We start from the raw sequence: 14532 nt of genomic DNA on the forward strand, positions 1-14532 counted from the left end.
ACCTAGCTCAGAACTAGCGAAGCACCTACCTATGTGGCCGAAGCCTAATAGATAAAAAATATTATTGTCTATAAAATGTCATAATTTTAGATATTTTTATAGATAGTATTTTTTGACTATTATCTATTATGGCTTGGTTTCGCAGGGTTTAATTGAATTTTAAATATTCACCATCTGTAAATTGTAGCTTAGTTCAATGAAAACAAATGAGTACCTTGGTATCAAAGTGGGACAAACGCCACCTCCCACTAAATTCATGTTTTAATTGATTATGGTAGTGCAAGTGATGCTCTTTTCAAAAAATCCACCAAAAGTATCAAAAACGGTAGTTTCATAGAGATTTTTGAGTTTAAAGTTGGTATGTTATATGAAAAACGGACACTTTTCACACATGTTTGTGAGTCTCCTGTAAAATTTTGTAAATGGCTTATGTCCCACTTTGATACTAAGCTACTCAAATACGTATGTCTAACAAAGTTTAGTGTGCACTACAATTTATGTCGAATCTTAAGCGTCAATTACATTAAGCTACTTTACGAGCTGTTTGTTGGCGAATTTAATAGCGGGCGATTCAGCTACTGCGATTATGATGATGACACAAAACTTTCCATTCGCTGAGAAGCCACAAGCCAGCGACTATTTTGACAAAACGTAGTTCGTTTTTTTACCGGGAGGTTGCTACTTCGCAGTGTAAAGTTGACCGGCTTTCAACTTTTCTCGGTAGAATGTTTACAATCTGCTTGTTAGCTTGTTCGATGATTACACTGGGCGACTTTACAGGCAGATTGTAAATTCGCCAACAAACAGCTCGTAAAGTAGCTCAGTGTAATTGACGCTTTAACAGCTTACTTACCCCCACCCTTTGCCACTGCCGCCAGGTGTGTGATATAATATGCACATGCCACATATTAATATCATGTTATGTCACGTAAAATGGCACAAAGCACTAAATGTCCGTACATTAAAAAAAATACTGTCAAAAATTTAAAAATGCCTAGTCCGAAAGAGGGTACATTTTTATATCTAAAACTTTTGGCTTACAATAAGAAATAATGAGTCAAGTAAATCCCTAAAGAACGCAACGAAGAATATGTAAAGGTCGGTACTGACTTGAGCAAATTTGTGCACACGGATATTAAGCACGCAAATTTGCCCATGTCTGTACAAGGTCAAATTTGTGTATGCGTACAAAAATTTTAATTTGCACGAATGTTTGTATGCCTAAACAATTTGTGCGTGCAATTTTGCCCAAGTCGGTACTGACCTTAAGAGTATAACTAGTTATAAGTGCGCGATCGGGATTCAAAGATTGCTAGTACTCTGTTTCGGATTGCTTAAGATTGGTTCCGGGAGTATTTCTGCAGAGGTAATTCTCCGATACACCGTCCCTCGCTAAAATATAGATTTGTTTTCACAAATAATTTGACCTATTTCGTGGAGTATTTGAATTTCTTTTGGCAAATCAGTGTCAATTATGCATGTAAATATGAAGGTTTTAAAAGGATTGGTTGCACTATCTCCCCTGTAATGCTATTAATTTGATTGAATGGCAATCAATTTATCATGTGTGCTCCTATAAAGATTTATATGTGCACAGCTTAGAAGCTTAGAGGAAACACTGGTTTTATTACCACTGATAGGACGTGGATTTATTTTAAGATATGATAGTTTTATTGGAAGTAGCTTTAGTTTTATTATTATGTGTGAAAAGTGGACAATGGTTTAATTTTAAGGATGTCTTTATTTTCTCTACTAAATGTTCACTTACGACCAAAATTATCACAGTTAATACTTTGGACGCGGAAGACGCACACGGTGCGTAATGACCAGGCGGCCAATCGATGTAATTAACGTGCATTTTAAAGGGGGCAATTAAAATCTCATTATCTATTCAGCAGCGAAAGCGTTAAATGTAGGAATGCGGCATGGCGTTAAGTACCTTCAGATCGATATTTTCTTGGAAGTATATTTTGGCAACACTTTTTGTTAAAACAGAAACAAAAGCAATTCATATTATGCTTTTTGATGATGTATCAGTTATTTCACATTTATTGGATAAATTAATTGTAAGTTTACACCACAGAGTTCATAATATTAATAAGTTTACAAACAAAATTAACAAAATATTATGCAATTTTAGTTAGGTAAGAACTGATCACACCCTGGAGTGAGTGTACTCCATTGGGAAACTGAAGGAATGTTGGCCCAGAGCAAACACGCTCGGCAGTAATCCGGCATTCGGTACGATGTTCCATGATAATGTCAAAGTCACATTTTTGTGGCCCCTGAAAAAAGTCAGTAGTCTCAGTATATAATATATGGTAATTGCCATTTCCACTGATCGAAAGCTGCCTATAATATCTTCAATTCATCAATGAGCAATACTAAAGGTTTTGGAGTCATCGGTATAATTATTATTATCTCTGGTAGAATACTACACACTACCATACAGTAATACGCCAAAGTTATGTCATGTTTATAGTTTCACAGTTGGTGACTTGAGTTGATATACAATAGTGACATAATTGATTCTTTAACCTTATCACTGCCAGCCAATTTTTACTAGGTGGACACTTGTAGGCCAGCTATTTTCGGAATAAAATAAATCCTTTAAAAAATATAAAATAGGAACGGAATGATACATATTTTTGAAAACTTAGCAACACAACATGTTTATCGTGAATATTTTCACACTAAAATGATAAATATTGTTTAGAAAATATACACAGAATGTTTATTCAGAAGTTATGACGTTTACAAGAACCCGCGAATATATTCGTCCGTGGCCTGATGCAACATGCATGATTTGGCGAGTTAATTCGTGCGTGGCACGGATCAGGTTAATGATAATTCGACGGTAGAAAGGAAAAAGGGCGTACCCCTCAGTTTTTTCAAAATAGGTTTTATTGCATAATAATATTGTAGACAACTAAATGCACGTGTCCAAAGGATGTAAGCTGCAAATGCCGATGTATTATCTGAATTTAGCTAACAATTTTTAAAAAAGAAGGAAGTGTCATGGGAAAAACGATTTATCCATCATTTTTGTTGATGTTTTGTTTAATTAACTTTAATTAATATCAGATCAGGAATATAAAAACCAAATTATTAATTATCATCCTTTTTAATAAGTTGATGTCTATTTTATATTTAACGCTTTTGTGCCTCCTGTAAAATTTGATTCAAGTGGATTACGCCCTTTTGCTTTCCAGTCGAATTATAGGCACACAACGGCCACTAGACAAGTGAGTTGTACCTACCTATTCAGCATTTATTATAATATAATTAGAAAAATGACCTGGATAATGTGTAAAGTGAACTTACTTGAGACCGTTGCCATCATCCCAGAAATAGTATTTTGTGTTCATGTTCTTGAAATCCAACAATGCATTTTCTCCCCTGAGAATAATTTTATCCCAAAGAACAACTTGATTGAGATCATTACTCGGTGTACTGTATTCAGCAGTGAGATACAAGAACAATTGTTTCACATTCCAATTGAATAGGTGAGTTAAGTCGGTTTTCAAGTCGAATGTCAAAAATCCTAAGTCATTTTTCTCTCTTGACGCACCGTAGTCTGGCACATTCTTTCTGGAAGATATAACATAGACAAATGGTGTAATTAAATATGCATTGTTAATTATAATAGAGGATGATAAACCATAGCCAACTTTAGTGAACAATCACTGCTGAAATTTTAATTACATTTTAATTACCACATTTAAATAATTATATTGAATGACCAACTGTTCCAAACCGCGCCAGTCGCGGTGTTAGCACTAAATGAGTTAATGTCATGATTATGATACTGGCCTTTGTAATCCAAACAAAATTGGTTAAATATAAAAATATGGGTTGTTGTCTGTTTAGTGGACTGTTCAGCGGCAAACAAATTTTAAAATTAGCCGATATACTGGATTATAGGTTAGGTTATCATTTTTGAATTTTACCAAAATCTGCTATGAAAATTGCCGCTGTTCCCGCCTGGCTTCAGCTTACAGCAAACAGGCTTGCAGCAAAATATGTTTTTAAAGAGAAAATAATCTTCAGGTTTCGACTGGGTGAAACAAAATTTAGTTGGGAAATAAATAGAAGTACAACAATTATTGTCAAAAAGGTAATAATTAAAACTACAAACTCAAAAGAATTTCAGGCATGTTCCAAAACGTAAATAATTGATAGTTTCACATTCTAGCACGAGTACAAACGAAATATTGTTTGCGAAGAACATTTTTACACTTTATAATATGGTTTGGTTTGCTTTATGGCAGTGGTCTCCAAACTCAATAAGATGTGAGCTATTTTCAGAAATTAAAATTTGTCTCGTGAGCTACTTATACATACTAGCAGAGCCAGCTGGCGGTCGCCAGTCTGTCTCGCTAGGTCTTGCAGACAGCTTGGCGTCCTAATGACATAATGTTGGATTTTAATATAATTGTGAAGTATGCATAGACGGCGCCATAGTTTTCCCTTCGGGATGGATTTTCATTCACTTCAGACAGTTTGATATTTTGCAGTTTTACGATTTGCAAGTTGTCACTGCCAATATAAATTTTACGTTATCTATGGAATTAAACCAGTGACAGCGCTGTCAGACGATATATATGTACGTAGTGAAAATTGTACCGAGAGTGTGGTTTTCTCACCAGAAAAAAAATAAGTGCACCAATGCGTACACTACGATATTTGAATTAAAATAATCGTTCCATTTGTCAATAAGGGTTAGAGGGTCTTAAGCGACTAAAACGTCATTCTGATGTACTTGAACAGTAATATGGCGAATCGAATACGATATGTAATAAAATGTGGATTTTAAATGTCACGTTTCTGTAAAATCATCGGATATTTCTCAAATCTGTTCAACTCAATCAATAGGTAATTCGGTGGCGGACAAATCAAGTAAAGATTTAAAAATATTAATAAAACGTCGCTTAAATGAGCAGAGCAGAGCTAAAATCTCTTAGGATAATAATAGATTCCTTTATAATTTTTTATCATCGTCCTTTATCGTACCATACATAATATTATTATATTACTTATAAATAAATTAGGACATCGGACTTCCAATAAACCATAAAATGCATACTTTAATTGTTTATTTATAAACAAAATAATTGAAAAATATCTTGAAATTAGTGTGAGTAAAAGTAAAAATAATTAGTGAAAAGAATGGCATTGACTTTCCTCCACAATTTTTTCAATTCTCGGTGAGTACCTTGTTACTCCCAGCCGAATGCAATTATCAAGATGTACATCTGTGTGCCTTGAACAAGTGTCTTTGGAGAGCATGAGCCCTCACCTGGTTAATAATTTTAACAAGTTTCATTACCTCGTTGAATTTTAGGTATTTTGCACACAGTGCCTGCTGGTGAATAATGCAGTGATAAGATAAAAAGGGTGGAAACATTTCATCTTTCTTGCATAAGGAAATGAAGCCATTGTTGACATCACAAAAAGCTCGAGCACCATTGATAGTAATTAATACCCACAAGAAATATTTCATTTCGGAGTCCAATAATAAAATTTGAGGCAAATTTATAAATATGGTAAAATATCCTACGCGAGCTACCGGTAGCTTGCGAGCGACCGTTTGGCGATCACTGCCTTGTGGTAAGAAGATATACCTTCTTGCGCATTCACTCCTTGCGTTCGAACAATTAGAACTGACACGATTGGATCGTGTATGTCCACGCATTTGTTCAGCCCAAACTGAAGCAGTTACACTTGTTCAGTTTGGCCTATGCGTGTATGGGGCCTTTATAGTGACAGAAAATGACGTTGACTACTGGCGTACGTTTTAATCTTAATTAAGATAATCCTCTATCCTAATAGCATTCGGTAACTTATAAAATTGAGTATGTCTAGTTAGAGATATGAATGTAGTAGGTACCAGTGGCGAATACTCCATACTAGGCGACAGTGGCGAAGGGTGACTTTTTGAAAGAGGTAGGCTGTGGGAGTAACCATGCTTGTCAGATATATTTGCGGGAAATAAGAAGATAACCCATATTACTACTGATGAATAGGTACGCTAAAACGAAGAAATTTCAAAAGCTTAATTGGTTTGTTATAATTAGTTCATAAAAATAAGCTATTAGTTTGAATTACTTATGTATTTTCCTTAACATTTATAAACGTAACATACGCTCGAAATATATTACCTATATCTATGAAAATATCCGTTGTTGTATATATATTATGTTCCATAACAATTTATAATTTAACCCGTAAAACTAGACATTTTAAAATACTTCTATATTTAAAACACAGACTTATGTAGGTACAATATCAGATATCTAAATTGTCTAATGAGTGAACTAATAAATAAATAAAAATCACGAGATAAATTATTTTATATTTTTAACAACAATCAATACATATTTATTTATGTGATTGAATCCTATAGATATTATTTTTTAAATTATCTTCTTATTAATTATTTTGAATAAATGTGCTCTCGCGACGTAAGCGCTAACGAAACAGCTTGTACATTTGTATGCGGGACGCCAGACATTTTGAAATAATGAGAAAAAAACTTCATATTGAAAAACCCGTCGGTTCACGCGAAAATAATCCTATACAATATGTGAAGCGAAACGCGGTGTGTTCTATATTTTCGATAGATGCCATAGATGGTGCTTATTGAAATATGGGAAAATATCGTAAAATTATGACAATTATACGATAGATGTCTTTGGGCATATTGAATATATTATTATTTGTGATTATATAAATACGTCAACATGAAAATAGAAATTATTTTTCTTAAGAGGGTAGGCTTTAAATAATCGCCTAGTATGGAGCCTTCGCCACTGCTAGGCGATTATTTAAAGCCTACCTTCTTAAGAAAAATATTTTTTAATTGCATATTGACTTATTTATATAATCATTTGATTAAATATTCTATAGAATAATTTATTTTTCCAACGACAGATGCCGTATGTGCAGGGCTCGAAATGGAACGGAACGCACCGGAGCGCCGTTCCGGCTCGTGAAATTTGTAAAATTATCACTCCGTCTCGTGGAAAAAATATGTTGACCGTCTGAGCTAGATAGTCCATAGAATAGAAAATCTGACACACTTATTTTTATAAAATACACATAAGATTTGATGACTATGTAAATATCTTCAGAAAATTTGTCGAGCGCTGCGTATGTGTAGGAATGTATTACACAGATATTTACAATACAATCTGCAAAGGTTTTAAAAAATATACCACAGCGCGCCATCTGTCTTGACGTAAATAAAGGTCAGATTATGTTTCAGATAATTCTCAATTTTTTTCATACGGACTTTACATCACGTAGCCCCGCCCAGTCTACAGAATCGTATGAACTAAGGGTAGCTCCGATCGCAGAGCCTAAAACTAAATAATTAATAATTAGATCCTAATTAAAAAAAAAATTCTATGTTGTTTAATCGAATATTAATAAATATACTGTTTTTTTAAATAAAAAGAACTTTTATCTAATGATTTTTGATGTGTATACCTAAATGTTTTGAAAAAATACGTACTTAATTTAAACTGATCGCTTAACTTAATGTCGTCTGTGAGTTTTTGAAGTTTCATTAAATCAGTGTGTACCTATTCGTTAGTAGTACTATCGTATTATCTTCTTATTTCTTGTGAGTATACCTGACAAGTGTGGTCTTTTTATCAGATCTCCACAGCCTACCTCTTTCCGAGAGGCACCCTTCGCCACTGGCAGGTAAATTCTTTAAAGGCGACCGGAATAGAGTTGGACATAGCAGTCAAGGAAGGTGTCAACATCTTCTCCGGCTCCTAAAGTAAAATTAACTTTTCTTGTCAACGTGGGAAGGTGAAGAATCAACATCCAAACATTCTTGCGGACAAATTAATAATGTAATCTTAGATAAAACAACAGCACTTACACAACTACCTTAGCTATATTCATAGTCGCTTCAGTTCTGTAATCGATAAAAACTGTTGTTATAAAACAAAAAAACGTTAAGCAAGCTAAAACACTCAGTGTATATGCCAGGATGCCATTGCCCCGAGTTAAAAATGTATGCATTTTTAAGCGATAAGCGGTTTGAATTATATCCACGCCGGCAAACTGTTTCCACTTTTGGAGTTTGGACACGTCAGGAAAGCTGCTTGTCAAAACTCAATTTGTACCAAAGACAATAATATCATGAAAAGTAGCAGAAACAATAATAGAGATAAATAATGTCTTAAATAATACCTCTATGGAAAAAAAAAAATTTTTCTACCATTTGCCAAATTCATTTAAAAATAGATAGGTACAGTCAACCTGGGTAACTTTGAATATTTGGGTAACATTGAATAAAGTCGAAATATTTCATTCAACATTTTTTATTTCCCCAATAACTGGTGTGGTATATACTAAATTTTTGATCCAAATATTTTGAACGCACTATGTACCATAAACGAAAGAATAACATAGCTGTCAAACAGAAGAGATTTCCCGCTTATTGAAAAAAGTACTGAATTGTTTGATGTTTGATCGAGTCATTTATGTGTGTGTTTTCAATTACATACATTTATTTAGTAGCAGAACTTGTGTTTACGGTAAGCTATTACTCTCATTGCTTTCTATCATCCTTTATTACTATAAGAGTTAAAGAATTTGTAATTTTATATGTTTTTATGGTAATTGTGCCCCAGATGCAGTCATGAGCTTTTTTTTTTTTACGAAAACAGTTTATTCCATGTAGACGATTATAATAAATACCCTTTTCTGTGGGCGCATAGACTTTTCGATCCAATAATTATTGTTAATTTATTATTTGAAATTTTCATACATTTTGATGCATCATTATCACAAACTAAGATTATATTAGGTTGGGGTAGGTTTGGTTTGGTTTGGTCTAAAAAGAAAGTTATAAAATCTCATGACGGGATCTGCGGCACATTTATTTATTTTATTAAAAGTCATTGAAAAATTACCTGAAGCTGCGTTTACACGGTCTAAGTACGATCCAAGTACACTTGGACCGATCGCCATCCAAGCGCACTCGTACGGGACATCTTCATACAAATTACTCCTATCCAAGCTACTTGGACCGCGTCCTACTCATCCAAGCTAGCTTGGATAGGAATAATTAGTATGAAGATGTCTCATACGAGTGCGCTCGGTCCAAGTCAACTTGGATTGTGTCAACGCGGCTTTATTCTCAAAATGATCGCGTATCGGGGTAACATTGAAAATTATTCAATGTTACCCAGTGTAAAAGTTTTCTTAATTTGGGTAATTTTGAATTACAACATAGGAATACGATAATAATTATATTATATATGTACCTTCTAGCCAAATAAGACTCAATTGAGACTTCGTAGCTTAAAAGAAAAAAAAAATATGTACCTTCTATGTACTTAGTTTCTTTGGATTAATTAGCTATGTACTTGAATGTACGATGAATCATTTAATAATGCAACGTTAACAGATAAGTACTGATTAAATATGATGTCGTTACCATATTTTAGGTTATTTTACGTCCCCAAAATGGAAGTGATTGACGCGCCGCCAAGATTTGGTAACCGGTCAGATGCTTTCATAATGACCGACGATGCATTTGTGGAACAATTCCGGTTATCGAAACCATTGGCAGACATGTTAATTTCTAGGTTGGAAGAGTTAATGACACGTCCAACCAGATCATCGGCATTAAGCATCGAAACTAAGGTGAGTGGTGGACTTTGATGTCTATCTATTCATATACTTAATGAAAAAAAATATTAAATGTTTGTCCCTTAACATTGTTTTTATGTGTAGGTTTTAGCCACCCTCCGGTTCATGGCAACTGGTGATTACCAAACGAGTGTTGGCGATGAGGATACAGTTCTGATTAGCCAATCATCCGTCAGTAGGGCCGTTGAAGAAGTGACGACGGCCATTAGTCATCATTTGGTGAACGAATGGGTGGTATTTCGTGCTGACAATATGGGGCCCATAAAACGAGAGTGAGTGTATTAATTAATTAATAATCCACACTTAAATTATGATTTGTGGCAAATTTAAAAAAAATGAATGCTTACTTTTTTTCAGATTTTACAACAAATACGGATTCCCGGGTGTATGTGGAGTTATTGAGTGTATGCATGTGGCAATCGTACCTCCACATGCAAATGATTTGCTTCGCCCGGAGTATATTTATCTAAACAAGAAACTGTATCACTCAATCAAAGTGCAGTTGGTAAGTTAACTATTCAAATTAATATATAATATATCGAGGAGGGTATACTGACAGAAAGCATTAACTCATTAAAACAAGTTCTGAGATAATCGCAAAAAGGACTTTAATTTTTTTTTCAAAGCGTTCTCCCGTGTAGATTTTTTTATGATTTAAAAACATTTTTTCTACATTATAAAGACTAACCTTTATGGCAAACACAATATACGACATGTTACAAGTCCTGTATTTTGTATACGCAGAACGCATTAGGTCATTATCATGCTTTCTATTAGAATAAAAAAATAACAATATGATATAATAATGTTTCTATTTTCTCACCATTATATCCTATGCCTTTGTGCGTTTTACCAGGACGTAGAGCATAAAATTGTATACATTTTGGCATTTAAAACAGAAAAACAGCAATAACTGAAATAATGCGTTCTGTCAGTATACCCTCGATATTATATAAATCTTAAAATATTAACATATTATATAAATCAAAATATCGTATAAACTTGTCTAATCCTATTTCATATCCTTTCTCGTTAGGTGTGTGATGCAAAGTTGCAGATTTTAAATGTCAATGCACTGTTTCCGGGTAGTTCTGACGACGAACATATCTGGAGAATGTCTCAAATTGGGATGGCCATGGAATTTGTCCATAAGCAAAGTCCAAAGACGTGGCTGCTCGGTAAGTAATATATTTATCTATATTTATTTTGGAAGCCACAATAAAAAAGGTGTTTTGCGAGTTTGCTGACTGCTGCCTGTATTCAATTACCCATCTATTTGATCATCGGTTCCCACAAAACAGTTTCTTACGTTATCCCCACATCATATGCTATGTTGGCCACGGAAAGTGATTATTTCTACATCTACCTATTATATATTTCAGGTGACAGTGGTTATCCCCATCAGCCATGGCTTATGACCCCAATCCGTAGCCCTAGAAACCAAATGGAGCAAAATTACAATAGGGTGCATGCTTCAGCCAGATGTTGCGTGGAGAGGTGTAATGGAGTACTCAAAGCAAGATGGAGGTGCTTGCTTAAACACCGAGCGCTTCATTACACTCCTCTGAAGGCGATAAAAATTGTAACAAGTTGTGTTGTCTTGCACAATATGTGCATAAATTATGGAGTCACTTTGCCAGCACATCCCATCTACACGGACGACCATGAAGAGTCTCTGGAAATCCAGCCTGAAGAGATGCAAGGCTCACAAGGCTCATCGAGAAACCGCTTGCAGAATGAGGCGAGGGCTATCAGAGAGCGGATAATGCAGCGGTACATGCGCTAAGAAATGTACGTAGAATAATATTGTTTTTGATAACCTAGCATAATTCAATTCAAATGTTTTTGGGGAAATGTTTAATTTGATTCCAATGAATTATTAATTATTAGGTATAATATCACTCCCCTCCATTTTGTGGGTGAAAATTTCTCAACTGTCACTTTTATTTTTAGTTTCTGGTTTATCGTCTGCGTTTTAGGATTTGGAGGTAGATAATTGACACACCGGAATTATGATGGAAAGCGGCGAGTTTATTTACGTTAATATTATAATCTTTACATTTTTATAATAAAATTTTTTAGAGGACGAAATCGGTGTGTTCGCGATTTGCCCAGCAGGAAGCTTCTCCCGCTCAAACAAAAACGGTTACCTTTTCTGAGCCGTGCCAAATGCGACGTTGCCATTCGTATTTTTTTTTGGACAATGTTGCCGGTCAGATATTGTTCATATTGTTCAATTATTTTCGCAATCAGCCGTTATTATTTGTTGGCTTCGATACCGATTCGGGCCTCTCAAGATACACAAAGACTTCCCCAAATGGGGACCATACGGGGTTGTCACAAGCGCACCTCTCCGGAAAGGCCCGAATGGGGATCGGGCCAACTAAGGGCTGATTACGATAGCGCGTGTAACTGGACAGTGCGGCGGCTTGATAAGGGGTGGTTGCGTCTCTAGACGTTGAAGGATCGAAGCCCTCCCGGTACGTCGGCGGCTGGAGAGACTCGGATGCATCACTGTAGCATAGTGGTTCGCGGTTCCCAGGCCTACCGTAAAGCTGCTGAGAGAGGAGGGCGTCGCGCCCAGCCCTCTCAACACCCTCGGACCGTCGGCAACCGGAGAGTTTCGGATGCAGCACTACGCCGCTTTGTGGGCGTAGTGGTTCGCGGCTCCCCATGTCTACCGTACGGGCGGATGCTGAGAGAGGACGTCGCACCCAGCCTTCCCAACAGCGACCGTCCGAAAATCAGTCGATCCCTCACGAAAATGCATACCGGCGCATTACTCGACCCCCTTTTTTGCTCGCTTGCCCTGCCGCGGCTATCGAATTACACGCACTGCACTGATATTATACTAATATAATATGCAGAAAACTTAATTAAATACTTAAAATGGCTTTAAAGTTCATAAAAATAATTTTAAAATATATCAGGGCCCGAAATGGACCGGAACGCCATTCTGCCTCATACAACCGCTCCGGGTTGTAAAATTTTCCACTTCGAGCACTGAAATAACTTATTATACATCGCTTCCAAACACAAAACACTTAAAACTAACTAATCTATGATGCTAATGGCTGAGGATGCTGCTTGGCTGCTTTCCGCTGATGGAGGCTGCTTTGCTCAGCTGAAGAAGGCCGCTTTGTAGCTCTCTTCATCATGGTGCATCTGGGCCAGGGCTGATTGCAAGGCTCACAGACACGCTGCTGTTGACGAAGAGGGCTCAAGCGGCTGATGATGCAGGGCATTTGATGCCGTTTTCCCTCGTTGGAGCCAGGGTCTTGCCCGATACACTCGTCCGTGGGCCAAGTTCGCTGGCGGATGCAGTTGGTCGGAAGTACATCGGGAGCCATGACTTCGCAATCCGGGTGTTTCTGCTCTTTTCTTCACTGGCTTGGCTTTGGCAGCATCCTCTTTCTACTGCTTTTTAATATACTTTGTTGAGCGCCACCAGAGGGCAAGCCTCTGGATGTTTCTTCCTCGCCGTTTCCTATTCCGGTGTTTGGATCTCAGGGTGTGTCCGGGTGAAAGAAATTCCACCTGCTTCTTGATTCCAGACGATCAAAATCAAGAAGCGTAGTCCCACGTTGACTGGGGCCACTTATCACTCCCCTCCATTTTGTGGGTGAAAATTTCTCAACTGTCACTTTTATTTTTAGTTTCTGGTTTATCGTCTGCGTTTTAGGATTTGGAGGTAGATAATTGACACACCGGAATTATGATGGAAAGCGGCGAGTTTATTTACGTTAATATTATAATCTTTACATTTTTATAATTAAATTTTTTAGAGGACGAAATCGGCGTGTTCGCGATTTGCCCAGCAGGAAGCTTCTCCCGCTCAAACAAAAACGGTTACCTTTTCTGAGCCGTGCCAAATGCGACGTTGCCATTCGTATTTTTTTTTGGACAATGTTGCCGGTCAGATATTGTTCATATTGTTCAATTATTTTCGCAATCAGCCGTTATTATTTGTTGGCTTCGATACCGATTCGGGCCTCTCAAGATACACAAAGACTTCCCCAAATGGGGACCATACGGGGTTGTCACAATAACTTAATATCATTAAAAGTTTCAATCAATATTACTTGCCAGGAATAATTTTGATATTTTTTCATAATGTGTCCCAAATTCAACTTAATTGATACGTCATAACTAGGCTTGATTATTTTACTAATCATTATAAACTTACAGTTCACAGAGCTCGCTGTCGTCCTAAGGTTGAGGTCTCAATGGCGTTCATAAGTGAGAAATGAGGACATATGGTTCGTAAAACCCACGTGATGCTGCAAGAAGATTGGCAACTACGGGGATTCTTGGAGGTGCCATGTGGTGTTCATATGATGAACTTACGGAGTATAAATGTTTAAGAAAATAATCAACTTACATTCAATTAATAGTTTGTATAGATATGTAAGCGTGTAATGTTTAACCAACATTAAATATATATTGTCACCTCAATACTACAACTAGATAATTCTGGTTTGGTCATTGTTGGGAAAATTAAATTTAAACTTTACTTGTTTAACATAAATCTAGGCTATAATTATTGTTATTTAAAATAAAAATGGAAAATTGTGGTTGTCTAATTGGGAACAATTAAAAATAATGTTAATTGTATGAAAAAATATTGTAGATACAGTCGCACTCAGTTATTATGATCACGGATATAGCGAGATCTCAGATGTAACGAGGAAACATTCGTTGACATTTTAGTTTATGATTTTCTCCATACATTTATTCACTTTTATAACGAGCTACCTATCGGTTATACTGAGCTAAAATATGGTCAAAAATTTTCTTAAAATTGTTAATGTGTCAATCTTGTAAAAATATTTCGACTCTAAGCAATAAAATCCGACG

The 14532-nt window shown here is 36.0% G+C and overlaps 1 protein-coding gene across 1 annotated transcript; it reads right to left on the reverse strand.

Moving 5' to 3' along the window:
* Window positions 1-2007: 2007 nt before the first annotated feature.
* Spase22-23 (Signal peptidase complex subunit Spase22-23) lies at window positions 2008-8132 on the reverse strand. Its single transcript, XM_085958817.1, has 3 exons — window positions 7895-8132; window positions 3325-3591; window positions 2008-2285 (listed from the first exon to the last, which is right to left on the reverse strand). The coding sequence occupies exons 1-3, from the start codon at window positions 8035-8037 to the stop codon at window positions 2156-2158; spliced, it is 540 nt and encodes a 179-aa protein (XP_085814943.1). The 5' UTR covers window positions 8038-8132; the 3' UTR covers window positions 2008-2155.
* Between the last annotated feature and the right edge of the window lie 6400 nt (window positions 8133-14532).

Source organism: Rhyacophila brunnea, unplaced genomic scaffold, assembly GCF_057557595.1.
Source record: "Rhyacophila brunnea isolate RB1 unplaced genomic scaffold, BYU_Rbru_1.0 scaffold_8, whole genome shotgun sequence".
Taxonomy (NCBI): Eukaryota; Metazoa; Arthropoda; class Insecta; order Trichoptera; family Rhyacophilidae; genus Rhyacophila; species Rhyacophila brunnea.